Source organism: Exophiala xenobiotica (assembly GCF_000835505.1).
Source record: "Exophiala xenobiotica strain CBS 118157 unplaced genomic scaffold supercont1.1, whole genome shotgun sequence".
In the NCBI taxonomy this organism is placed as follows: Eukaryota; Fungi; Ascomycota; class Eurotiomycetes; order Chaetothyriales; family Herpotrichiellaceae; genus Exophiala; species Exophiala xenobiotica.
Genome location: NW_013562494.1, coordinates 3820307 through 3832728, shown reverse-complemented (window position 1 = coordinate 3832728; position 12422 = coordinate 3820307). Strand labels below are relative to the sequence as shown.

At 51.1% G+C, this 12422-nt stretch overlaps 5 protein-coding genes across 5 annotated transcripts; 3 read left to right on the top strand and 2 right to left on the bottom strand.

Moving 5' to 3' along the window:
* Positions 1-65: 65 nt before the first annotated feature.
* PV05_01501 (uncharacterized protein) lies at positions 66-1605 on the bottom strand. The gene is made up of 2 exons (XM_013466501.1): positions 1177-1605; positions 66-1129 (listed from the first exon to the last, which is right to left on the bottom strand). The coding sequence occupies exons 1-2, from the start codon at positions 1454-1456 to the stop codon at positions 249-251; spliced, it is 1161 nt and encodes a 386-aa protein (XP_013321955.1). The 5' UTR covers positions 1457-1605; the 3' UTR covers positions 66-248.
* A 1359-nt stretch (positions 1606-2964) lies between these two features.
* Positions 2965-5805, top strand: PV05_01500 (uncharacterized protein). The gene is made up of 4 exons (XM_013466500.1): positions 2965-3365; positions 3418-4359; positions 4429-4538; positions 4588-5805. Exons 1-4 carry the CDS (start codon positions 3246-3248, stop codon positions 4922-4924), a joined length of 1509 nt encoding a protein of 502 aa, XP_013321954.1. The 5' UTR covers positions 2965-3245; the 3' UTR covers positions 4925-5805.
* A 646-nt stretch (positions 5806-6451) lies between these two features.
* On the top strand, positions 6452-8131 carry PV05_01499 (uncharacterized protein). The gene is made up of 3 exons (XM_013466499.1): positions 6452-7176; positions 7224-7382; positions 7437-8131. The coding sequence occupies exons 1-3, from the start codon at positions 6634-6636 to the stop codon at positions 7869-7871; spliced, it is 1137 nt and encodes a 378-aa protein (XP_013321953.1). The 5' UTR covers positions 6452-6633; the 3' UTR covers positions 7872-8131.
* Positions 8132-8310: 179 nt separating this feature from the next.
* Positions 8311-10260, bottom strand: PV05_01498 (uncharacterized protein). Its single transcript, XM_013466498.1, has 2 exons — positions 9989-10260; positions 8311-9938 (listed from the first exon to the last, which is right to left on the bottom strand). Exons 1-2 carry the CDS (start codon positions 10113-10115, stop codon positions 8350-8352), a joined length of 1716 nt encoding a protein of 571 aa, XP_013321952.1. The 5' UTR covers positions 10116-10260; the 3' UTR covers positions 8311-8349.
* Positions 10261-10477: 217 nt separating this feature from the next.
* On the top strand, positions 10478-12403 carry PV05_01497 (uncharacterized protein). The gene is made up of 4 exons (XM_013466497.1): positions 10478-10701; positions 10757-10917; positions 10964-11680; positions 11750-12403. The coding sequence occupies exons 1-4, from the start codon at positions 10620-10622 to the stop codon at positions 11990-11992; spliced, it is 1203 nt and encodes a 400-aa protein (XP_013321951.1). The 5' UTR covers positions 10478-10619; the 3' UTR covers positions 11993-12403.
* The last annotated feature ends 19 nt before the right edge of the window (positions 12404-12422 follow it).

The window sequence follows — 12422 nt, the reverse complement described above, 5'->3', positions numbered from 1 at the left end:
TCCAAAAATTTAGGGTGCAGCCAGCATCCGACACGGTGGATCTCCTCTGGTTGCCCCATGAGCCTCACGATTAAAAGCAGTGCAATTTTTGTTGAACATGTACCTGCAACTCAACAAACTAGATAGAGCTCATGTAAGAGGGCTCTCCTACGATACATCTTCGACGTAAACGAGGCTAATGGTTGGTGGTTCTGCGACTGACCTGCGCCATAACGCCATTGCTATGCTATGCGGAGGCGAGGATCCTTTTAGGATGCCCATACATCCTTACCAACGCCTTCTATCCAGTGACCCAGGTCATTGACATTGCTATCCCACTCCTTTAGTCGCTGCCGCATGCCCTCGATCTGAGTTCGCTCCAAAACCTTGGGCTGCACCCAGTTGATCTTTGCGATACCGGCGACTTGATCAATCTTTCCCCTCAGTAATCCCAAGCTCAAAGCCTTCATGATCAGGTGTTCAATTTCATCCGGCTTGACATTTGTTTCTTGGCTGATTGTCTTGAAGGTCATGGCGCGATCATGTGGCGGCCGCTTGAATACCAGCTCCGTAAGTGCAGCAAGGTTGATCTTCTGCCACAAGAATAGACGATGGGATTCCAATATCTCGTTCTTGCTCAAATTGTTCGACATCCGATCAAAGGCTGCCAAGTCTCCGCGGTTAAAAGCAAACAGCAGTTCGCGTAGCCATGATTGCGGATGAGGCGGTTTCAAGACGTCCAGGATGGGGTGCAGTAATAGTTCTCCGAAATTGTAGATGGTATCCGAGACAAGGGCAGCAATTGCCAAGTCGTATGCTCTATGTTGCCGTTGCTCTGGCGTCAAGTCCGAATCTTCTATGCAGGCAAGATACAGGAGGGAATTGCGGTAGTAGGAGGTGTAGTCGCCCTCAGCTTTGGAATAGTCGGCATTGACACGGTAGAAGGCAGCATGGACAACATTTTCCACAAAGTCGAATTGATCGAGAGTCTTCTGCGCTTTGTCCAGCTGTTCCCTAGCTTTTGACTTTTCACCTAATCGTAGATAGACACTGCCGAGTTCCGTGATCGTGTAGACGTGGGCTTCTTCAGAGTCGGGCTTGTCCACTCTTGATGCAAGGGTTTTGAGGAACTGGCTTCGCTCGGTGTCGTCTCGTAGCGGTTAGCAGTTGCAAATGATCAGTGACCGGGAACCTTACCTTTGATTTGCGCGGAAGCACCCAAGGCCAATTTGACTAGTTTAAGCTGATTGATCTTGTCGGCGAAGCTGATGATGAATGTGTTGTAGATTGGTAATCTTTGCGCCGTGCTTTCTGGGTTGGAAAAGTATTCTAACAGAGTGTCGGTCAACTGATGCCATAGCTTTCTTTCCCACAAATCTTCGAATGTCAGGAAGATATGTTGCAATTCGGTGGGTGCTTCGTCTCGTTGCTCTGCAAGGAAGTTGGAGATGGCCTCCGGATCGGTCTGTCCGGACATTACGACGTTGATACGGTGAACTGAAGGTGGATGATAGCTGTAATGTTAAGATCCCTGCGAGAGGATGTCAGATGGAAAATGTGCCGTGTATGGTCGAGGGGGGATTGGAATTGAAGTTGTAACTTAGGCGCACTTGACGCGCCGCTCAGTCGTGCCTGCAGCTTGCTCGGAGTCCATGCCAAGCTAGGAAAATCCACCCCAAAATTCAGCCTTGTTTATTACGAGCCTTGCGCGGTTGATCTTCCTCTGCTTTCATCTACTTACAGCTTGTTCGGAATTGTTGCCCTGAGTATTTCCATATACGTCGCATTCTGCACTGCCAAGTTGCCTTGCGGTGTTACCTTGGCAAAGATAGGGTGAGATATCTCACCCGAGTGAGCCTTTGGTTGTGAACAGTTCCTCCCGCTGCCTAACCATGAGCAGCGGCCTGCTATACAACCGTACAACATAAGAGCAAATATACCGTGGCACCTTGTGCGACAGTAACCCAGACTGTCATAGGATCAATACTAGTTGGTTCATCCCTGGTGGCCAACAAAATCTCAGGTAGACATTCGCTAGCAATAACGTTGGGGGCATCATGAGGGTAACTCACTCCTCTTGATAGCACTTTTTTCTGTTCTATCGTGATTTGAGGTCTACAGCTCACGAAGGATCATGACAAGTCAAGAAAGCAATCAGGCTGATGATCCCATGACGGCCATTTCGTGCTTGAGGCGTCGACTACCACCAGCGATTCTGTGGGGCAATCATTGGATCTTTAGCCACATCTGCCAGGGCAATCTTCTTCCGATATAGTGCACGCTGAGCCAACTCAATAAACCAAATCCAGATTCGTTCGAGGTCGCTGGCATGGACGTTGGCACACGTGTCGTCGCCTAGTAGGTGGTAAGTAGATGGTATGTAGATGAGTGTACTGTACAATAGTCGTAGGGAGCCGCCATTGTGCCGTAAATTTGTGGCCCTCCCGCTCCCTCCTTCAGCAGCAATCGCCTTCCCATCACCGACTTGAAGGGCTCTGTCTCGGTGGGGTTGGGAATTGACGTCTACTATGGCACTACGACTATGGCACTACGGCTACGTCAGTGGCGAACCAGTGGGTAGCGTTGGGATAGAATAGCCGGCAAAAAATGCCGGGCACGACTGAGCATCGTGGACGCCTGTATTGCCTTGTATTCGGTGCATCTATACGGAGAAGTGCACCAAATGTAGTTGCCGCGCTAAAGTTGAATGACGAGGACGTCAAAAGACCATTAATTTTCTTTTCCGTTGCTCCGGACGACCGTCCCCGGAGATATCGGAGCTCACTCTCTACCCCTAAAGCTCGCCTATCCTCTAGCGCTAAGCCGCCTAAAGTAGATGATCTTTAGTTAAGAGCTTAGTTAAGGCTGCCTAGAACAAGAGAAAATCAATTGTCAGTTATGATCCTTCGTAATTCCATTTTTGCGCAGCAACTACATTTGATGCACACCTCCGTACCTAGGTAGCGACGGGTACTTGGCCTAGCAAGCGACTTGTAGCGACCAAGTACTCCGCATGGGCGCCGCAGTCTGAGGGGCAAGAATACGAGGCGAAAGACACCAGATCTCCACGATCTGGCATTGACATCGAGATGGACTCAAAAACTTCGTGTTTGACTCCAAGAAACAGCCCATAACCTACCTCATCCGTCTACCAAGCCCAGGTAGACTGTGCCAGAGATATTTTGGTCCCGCCTGGAAAGTCAAATCACGCATAAGTGCTGGCGTGTGTCTTTGCTGATCTCCCCCGCCTCTTTCCCTATCGCAGAATGCGTCCTTACATTCCCACCTCCGGTTCAGGCTCAGGCTCAGGCTCAGGCCAAGGTCAAGGCTCGTCACGACAGCACATTTCAGCAGCCTGTCTCAAGTGCAAAGTGCGCAAGTCCAAGGTGCTGTGCCCGCCCTCTTCATTCCAATCGCTCTCGCTAACGCACACTGTAGTGTTCCGGTGGTTACCCCTGTCGCGCCTGCAGTCGATCCGGTCTCGAATGTATATACGATGTGACTCTTGACAAGCGACGCAAGATCCATCTGGAACGAGCCCATACTGAGTCGGCGCTCCAAAAGGAGATGCTGAACCGCCTCCTCGACCTTATTCACTCCAGCGAAGATGGGCTTCGAAACAAGCTGAAAGAAGATGTCCACATCCAAAACCTTTCACTGAGACTGGGATTTGAGGCGCCGGAAGCTCCTGTAACCCAATCATTTTTGACCGAGCACGACTCGTGGTCTTCATCTCAGGTGTGGGAGGGTAGTCAAGAGGGCAATCGTGACATGATCCAGACCGGGGAGTTGACAAGGCGGCATGCGCTGCTCCCGCAAGAAAGCGATACAACAACTTCCGACACGCATCCCTCAACAGATGGTGTCAGCAGGGAAAGTTCAAGCACTGGACAGTTTGATGCCCAAACGCAATGGAGCGGGGGCGTAACAAGTCCCATGGACTTCGACCCTCGAGACCAGTATCGAATCTTCTGCTCCAAACCCCACGAGATCCCGCCCATCAAAGCCATCAGCGTCTTCGGAAGTGCACCATCGCACCTAACCCAGCAGATGGGGAGTCCTAATGCGACCCAGGGCAAAGTCGACCTCCACATCCCTGAGTACCTGATAATGCCGGCCATATTCGAGGAAGAAAGATGTCCTTTGGCTGCCGCGTACACTGATTTCCGGGATTATGGACGAAAACGCCTGGCTGAGGGAGCATCTGTCGAAACTGTCTTGGGCCCTCCTGAAGTTTGTTTGAACATGCTGTTTCGCGGTCGCAGACCTGGGGACCTGCACACGCCAAATACGTGGGCTTGCCAGTATATGCGTCTTCTGAAAGACTTTGACATATACGTAACTCTTGCTTTCGTCTTCACCTTTTCGCGCTTCATGCGGGTCAGTCATACTTTCTCTAACATCAGAAGTAACAAGACCTAGCTGAGGGACCTAGCTGACCAATAGTAGTGGGCGATTGCGCCTTCTGAAGAATCATATGCGCTACTCCCCGAGGCGATGCGTCCGACACCACTTCAAAGAATAGTTCCCCATCACCCAGGAGTTGATCTTGCGATTTTGTAAGTCTTCCACGCCTGATTGTTGACAAAAACTCATGTGTTCATCCAGTCCAGAAATGCGCGACGGCCTCGTTCACGATATGCGTGACTATATCGTGGCTATGCAGACGTTTGGATGTAGCGTCAACTGGCAGTATGGTCTGGACGCAGTGATGGACGTTGACTCTCAAACTGGACTCATTATCGTGACAGACACATTCGCAAAACACGTATGCAATCTGGCAAACTGGTCCGTTAGCCAGAAGTTTGCCGAGGTCTTTCCCGAACTGCGAGGATATTACAACATTATTGATCAAGATACGATACCTAGATCAGAAGCCAACATCGATGAGTTCTTCAAGGACCATGGCATGGAGCATTCTTTAGCCAAGAGTTCAGCCTGGTGACCCAACTATCGAGGTGGATAGGATTTGATCAACACCATGGAGGGGATCACTTCCCTTATATGCCCTTTGCGAGGGCCCCGGAGGGCTCACTGGGGCTCGTAGCTCCTACCCAGGCATGCCGCCAGGAGCAAAACTGAGGAGAAGATTCTCCGCGAGCCGCTGATTGGGAGCACCACCCTGCCCGGAAGTACATCTCCATCAGAGCGCGGCAAGATGCTCCGATACTAATGTCATTGGCTCTGCCGCCCGGAAAGCATCCGCTCCAGGCTGATGATCAACCTTTCATTCTTGACCAGCTACCACCTGCACGCATCTGCCATGCTGCCTGAGGCGCCTGAAGACATACCCCTGGCCAAACACGCCGGGAAGGGGCGAATCCCGAAACTTTTGCCTTGACGGGCTGGCTCTCCACCCAGTCAGAGGATTATTTCTATAGACTTGAAACCTTGAAGTACTCGATGAAAAAAGTAGCTTCAGGGAGAGAATTTCGGGATTTCCAATCAACTACAATACACACGGAATCACACGACATCAAGACTTCAAATGACGGTTAAAATCTACTTTCCAAGATCCTGCCACACCCCCCAGTGACCAGATCGCTCTGTGACTGTCACCACTTCAAGATTTGACGACTCCTCTGGCTTCCGATTGGAGCCGAAGGAGTTCACTGCACACCAAGCGATGCATGAATGTTACAAGTATTAGTTGCCCGTCGCCAACAGTACTGGACTGAGGTGATCATTCCCTCATCAAGGAGCCACAGGGTTGATGTTGTGTGAAGTCTGTGGAGTGGGCTTGAGCTCTCCTACTCGGCGTGATACAAAATGCACGCAATGGTTGGATTGAAGTCGAATGCCCAACATTCTCTTCCTCGAAAGCAGCTTCAAGTTGCCTTTGGCCTGTCGGCAGTTGGCTGATTTCTTCTTTATCCTGCCTCCAATCCGCCTTCCTTTTTTCTTTGCCTCTTCATTCATCCTCCTCCTATGGAGTACTCCTACGTTGCTTATCGAATAACCGGTCTTTGCGTTACCATGCAATAGGCAGAGAGCCGTCTGTCTGACTAGGACACGGACAAACGTCAAAAGTGAGTCAGATTGACTGGCCAGGGACAGCTTAGCCCATCTCACCTTCGGCGCCTCTCCAATCGTCAACATTTATGTGGGCAAGAGCAGGTTGAGATACACTGCTCATAGGGATGTTGTGATATAAGGATGTGCCTTTTGCAACACACGCTTGTATGCAAGAATGAAAGAATGGCAGTACTTTGGTCATTAACGATGGAAGGAGATTAGTGCATAGTTAGCCAGCCCGACTCTCGACTGCGGACCTAATCTTTCCATCAGACGACCTGTGAAATGAAGATGTGAGAGCTGTGGAGACCGCCATGAAGCAAGAGCGCGCTGAGTGATTCACCTTGTATCGCTCCTCGTCCCAATATTTGTTGATCCCGTTCCAAACGTAGTGAGAGATCTTGAGGCTGAGAATGAACGAATTAGGGGCACCCGGCGAGCCGGGGATGAAATCACACGGGATTCTATGATGCCAAGGCGCTTCTAGGTCGATTGGTCGGAGCTCTCTGCATCCCTAGGTAGTATGTAGTCCACTCAATTGACCTTGTAACAGCTTCTTTGCCCACGACACAGGTTCGCATCACTCTCCGCCACCCTAGCTCTCCTGTGTGGACAGGTGTACGGGCACTGCAATCCAATATGCAGGCCTGTCAACCAACCACGCTCGCGCTCCGCGCAGCTCGAACCTCCCGACTCAAGTCCATTCAACGCCGAAACCTCCAAGACGTCGCAATCACCCGAACCGGAAAACCAATACTTAGAGTAACAGGAGGAAGATCGTCACTAGGAGGACACACCGCCACAGTTTTCGGAGCAAATGGATTCTTGGGAAGATACATTGTCAACCGACTAGCCAGGAGAGGCAACCAAGTCGTTGTACCGTACCGAGATGACATGGGCAAACGCCATCTCAAAGTCACCGGTGACCTGGGAAGAGTTAGCTTCATGGAGTTCGACCTGAGAAACACACAGTCCATCGAAGAGAGCGTACGACATTCAGACATGGTCTTCAATTTAATCGGCAAGAACTATCCGACCAAGAACTTCAGTCTGTTCGACGTCAACGTCGAAGGCGTCGAAAGAATAGCAGAAGCATGTGCGAAATACGACGTCGATCGATTCATCCATGTCTCTTCATACAACGCCGACCCCAATTCACCGTCCGAATTCTTCAGGGCGAAGGTAGGAATGTATGAACTCATACAAGACCATGATTAACGAAATGGCAGGCCGAAGGCGAACGGGTAGCGCGCCAATTATTCCCGGAGACCACCATTGTCCGCCCAGCACCCTGCTTCGGGTTTGAAGATAACCTGCTCCACCGCCTGGCCGGCGTGAACAACTTTCTGACCGTGAACAACATGCAAGAGCGCTTCTGGCCGGTCCACGTAAGTCTTCGATCCGCGCTTCGGCCGATCACATGTGACTAACGCGATCGTTAGGCTATTGATGTTGGCGAAGCCCTCGAACGAATCGGTTACGACGACACCACCGCCGGCGAGACATTCGAACTCTACGGTCCCACGAATTACAGCATGGCTGAAATCGCAGAGATCGTGGACAAAGAGATCCTTAAGGAGCGCCGCCACATCAACTTGCCCAAGTGGATGCTTAAGCCGGTTTTGCACTACCTGAACAAAGTCGTGTGGTGGCAGGTTCTGAGCGCCGACCAGATGGAGCAGGAGTCTCTGGACCAAGTCATCGACCGCAGCGCCAAGACGTTCCAGGACCTCAACATCGAGCCTGCGGAGCTCAAGGACCTTACGTATCAATACCTCCAGGATTATCGCAGCAGTAGCTTCTATGATTTGCCGCCGGCGACGGCGCGGGAGAAACAGCAGGCAAAGAAGTATTTGCATGTTATTGATGACCAGTAGATTCGACTCGTTCTCCCGCGGGATTGATGGTGCGGGAATGGAGCGGCGAAAGATGGATTGTACATAGGTCCGTAGCGGCAAACATGAGACGCCATTGGGACCACGGGAAGAGCGATCCTAGTGACTGTGTTTCTGTTCACTTTTGTATCCCTAATATGTACGCCGTTGAGCGCCGCTCGTTGGTCAGACGGCCTTGGCATGGGAATTACGTACCTAGGTAGAAGACAGGGCCATAATGCTCTACTCCCCCTCGATGCGGCCTCAAGATCACATTCCAAGGTATCAGAGTTAGTCTTCAAGCCGAACGCAACAGCAACTCGATGACTGCTGCAGCAAGCAGCGCGCTTGGAAAGGAAGTCAGTCCAAAGCATGTACTTCGCAAGTCGATCAAGGATGTCTTCGATACCAAAGACAGGGGAGCACAAGTCAAAGAGAGCAGTGAATGATATTTTACTTGAAATGTACAATTAATCCACCGTCACTCGTTGTCACCAAGTGCATACGCTGCCTGCGGATCCTCGCCCCACATGAGAATGCTCTCTATAGACCGGCGGAAGGGCCATTTCGCATATGCCAACGCAATCTCAATGACCATTTCTGTGGGTAGAGACCGCACTCGCAGAGCAGATAGATCGTACCAGCCGCCCTTGGTAGGGTCACGTATCCGGGGAATGGTCTTGATAAAGTCATCCGCACCTTCGTGCACCAGCATCTTCAATGCATCATAGACACTTCTGGACGGCGCCAAGAAGAGATCTCTCAAAACATGACCGAAGTAGACCATCTTATCATTCGTATTGATCTTGGCGAGAAAGTCGGGTCGAGGCATCACGTCCAGCAGCGCCAACCGCTCATCAACGGGCGTAAAGTCCTCGCCATGAACAAGAACCGGTTCTGCTTCACGGCTGTTCCAGGACAGGACCGGTGGAGACATGTCCAGTGCTCGATAATCGTCAATAGCTTTCTCCGCAAAGAGCCTGTCCGTTCTATTGAGCTTGAGGATGCTTGCCTTGAGAGCCTCTGCACGCTCTTGTAGTTGTCCCTCTTCATCGCGATTGACACAATGACCTTCGGCGGCTACCATGAACCTCTTCCAACTCAATTCGAGAAGTCTTTGATCTTTAACAAGCTCGACAGCTCTCATGTGAGTATTGTGCTGAGTTCTAGCTTGTGTAAGCAACGTTCGCCATTTCCGTTGCTGGGGGACGAGGAGATGTAGCCTTCGAAAATTCGTCTTAGAGTGCTTTGCGTAATATGTCGGGTATACCTTTCGCAAGTGCTCATCCAACTCGAGGAAGCTTGAGACCCATTCGGCATCAGAGACAAAGTTCCCTTTTCGAATAGCCGCTGCCGTGGGGTCGATACTTAGAAGATCTGGTGGGGGAAGCTGATCTGTTCTAGTCGTGGAAATTTCGATTCCTGCGGCTTGTTCTAAGGCTGCAACACGAGCTCGATCCTCAACTTCCATCTCACGCCACTTCCGGAAGAAACTAGCTCTCGTATTCGCCGAAGCCCCGGCAATTTCTTTGATGGAATGGCTGGCTTCCAACATGACAGCTTGCTTTCGACGAGCGTTCACTGTCCGCGGAATGAATGCATCTTTCTCGTCATCCGCCACCCATGCTAGGACTCGTACCAATCCATAACGGTGAATGTTGGTGCGTGCCTTCCACAACGACAGGTATAAATCTGCGAAGAATCTCCGCGCAGGTGAGCCCGTATAGACACTCGTCTTGAGATATGCGCCAGACAGATTCACCGTCAGTAACAGGGTCTGATTAGGTCGGAGTGGATCGACGGCAGCCGGATAATCGGACAGTAGTTTATTGCTAGGGTTGAGGGCATCTTCAAGAAGGGTAACGTGTCGATATACCGTATCCTCTTCCTGCAAAAGGGGAGCAAGGTAGGGCGAATAGTGGCTGAAGTCGGGTTCAACAAGGACATGGCGTCGAGGTTGTAGTAGGTTGTGGATTTTTTGAGACCAAAGACCTCTTCCCGGGTTAACGTCAATGATGTCGCAAGTGTTTGGAGCAGGAAGGGTGGATCGAAGTCGATCCAGCGCAGTATCTTGTCACCTTCATCAGCCGTGGAACGGAAAGAGAGAAGGGTAGACTCACCACATAGTTCTTGATTGACGATTTCAACCCGTGTAGCACGTTTGCGTCGGCCAGCGAACGCTCTTAGACATCGAATTGATGTTTTTGTGCCTGTAGGGATACGTCGAGAGACGTGATGTGAGAGCATGCGCAGAACAGCTGTAAAGTGACTCGGATGGATAAGGAGAAAGGGTTGTGGAAGTTGTGGCTTGCGGTAGATGACATCGAAGCGCGTGTGGTGACCTCGAATTATGATGCAGGTCGCATCTTGCAACAGGCGTGCAGGAAAAGCCAAGCTCAAGATGCAGCGTCGACGACTGTCCAAGGGTGTGTATTCTAAGCTTAGGCACGCGGCCGCCCGGTTGGCTACAGAATACAGTATGACCGGGGCTCACTAGGCTCATGTTGGGGCTACTAGGCTTGCTCGGCTCGGAGGAGCACGCCCATCACCGCCTGAACCCCGCAAACTCGTGAATTTCGTCATGATCACATTCCACCTTCATCGACTATTATCGACTGACATCTTGCACTGGAGTGGCACTGGCTGCAGACTTCTCTGCCCAGTTGCGAAACTCAGCGTGTATTGTCTTCGGATTTACCTTGTTCATTGAGAGAGCTTCCCTGCTCAACACACCCACAACATCCTTACAATATGGGAACACCGTCGCAGCCCTCCGCAGTTGACCTCAACTCTCAGCAACGCTTCTTCCACTACTTCCAGCAAGAAATCACCGGTCAGTCCACTTTCTGCCTGCTGTCTCCCATGGACTAACACCTCTATCTCGGCAGCTCTCCAAGAGCAGATGGACCGGCTCGCAGATACCGCTGTAACTGGTGGCGAACGATCGGACGCCGCAGACCATTGCCTTGCTGGCATCACGCGACTCTCAAATGAAGTCAAGGATGCTTCGGGCAATATCCCTCCCTACGACCAAAGAACATACGCTGAGGTACGGACGTTCGTTATCAGTGAAACAACGCACTGATGTCGGATAGGCAATCAAAGCTCTGCAAGAAAGACTGGACGAGACTCGAAAAGCCTTTGCTCCCAAACCAAAATTTGCCTTCAAAACTGCACACAAGAGCCCTTCAGCCTTGTCTCTAAATGACGCGGCAGAATTGGCGGCAGGGAAACGTCGCGGCGTGCCAGGCTTTCTTAGTCCGGACTCAGAGACGAACTCCTCCTTCACCAATACTCCTGCATATAATACTACGCCTCAGAATGAAAGAGCGACTGAGGGGGAGGAGGAAAGCATCGACGCAGCCAAAATCAAAAGACAGACACAGGATGCAGCCGATCCGAAGAGGGACTCAGCAACAGACCGACCCTCCCTATCAACAACCGCAACCTCAATCTCCATCACCAACCAGACACATACGCACATCATCCTACCTTCATCCTCACTCAACTCCCAAACACCGTGCTCGCTATCAAGACTCTCAAACTGCGTCCTCGACCTCTCCGTTCCCACCACGGCAACCGCACCTTTCGCCAGCATCACCATCAACCACGTCTCTGCATCGCTCCTCCTCTGTGGTGCTGTCTCCGGCCCAGCCCACATCACTGGCGTCAAGAACAGCATCCTCGTCATCAAATGCCGCCAATTCCGCATGCATGAATGTCACAACGTCGACATCTACCTGCACTGCACCAGCAGACCTATCATCGAGGACTGCACGGGCATACGGTTTACCACGTTGCCGAAATTTCACGTACGCGCTGTCCTTTCCTTGTTCACCTTTGTCAATTGATTGCCCCTCTTCAAACTAACCATGCCATAGTCCGACTTGATTATGAATTCACAAGAAGCGTCCGACATGTCTCCGAATCAATGGAATCAAGTCGACGACTTCAAATGGCTAAAGTCCGAACCGAGTCCCAATTGGTCCATTCTGCCAGCCGAAGATACCGTACCGGACGAGACATGGCGGGAAATCGTGCCAGGAGGTCCTGGCTGGAGTCTGCGCGATATTCTGCGAGCAGTTGGCCTGCCGAGTGAAGGCAACAACGGAGATACAAGCTGAGATCTGACAAGAAAGTAGCGCCGGTAGAGACGAAAGGACGAAAAAGATTCGCCTCCAGGCCACAGAATGAAGAAGTCCGGGCTATGTGCCTTCAGGACGTGTGAGTGAGTATGCCGTGCGAGTATAAATCGCAATGGTCCTATTTGGTGCAACAGCTATGAACGAGGGAGGTATAGCCAGGTAAGCGACGTAGCACAATCATACCTTGGCCCAGCGTCGTACAGCACAGGCACAGCGTGGGAGGCTAGCTGGGAGTTTAATCAGAGGACAACGAAGAACAGATCTCTCGAATGAAGAATGAATACGAAGACAAGACGAAGACACGGATATTATGGCTGGATGCGATAGATGAGGCAATTCAACCTCGTGGTAATATATAGTAATGACAGATGTCTAACTTGGTGATATCAGTTAATTTGCCAAACACTTC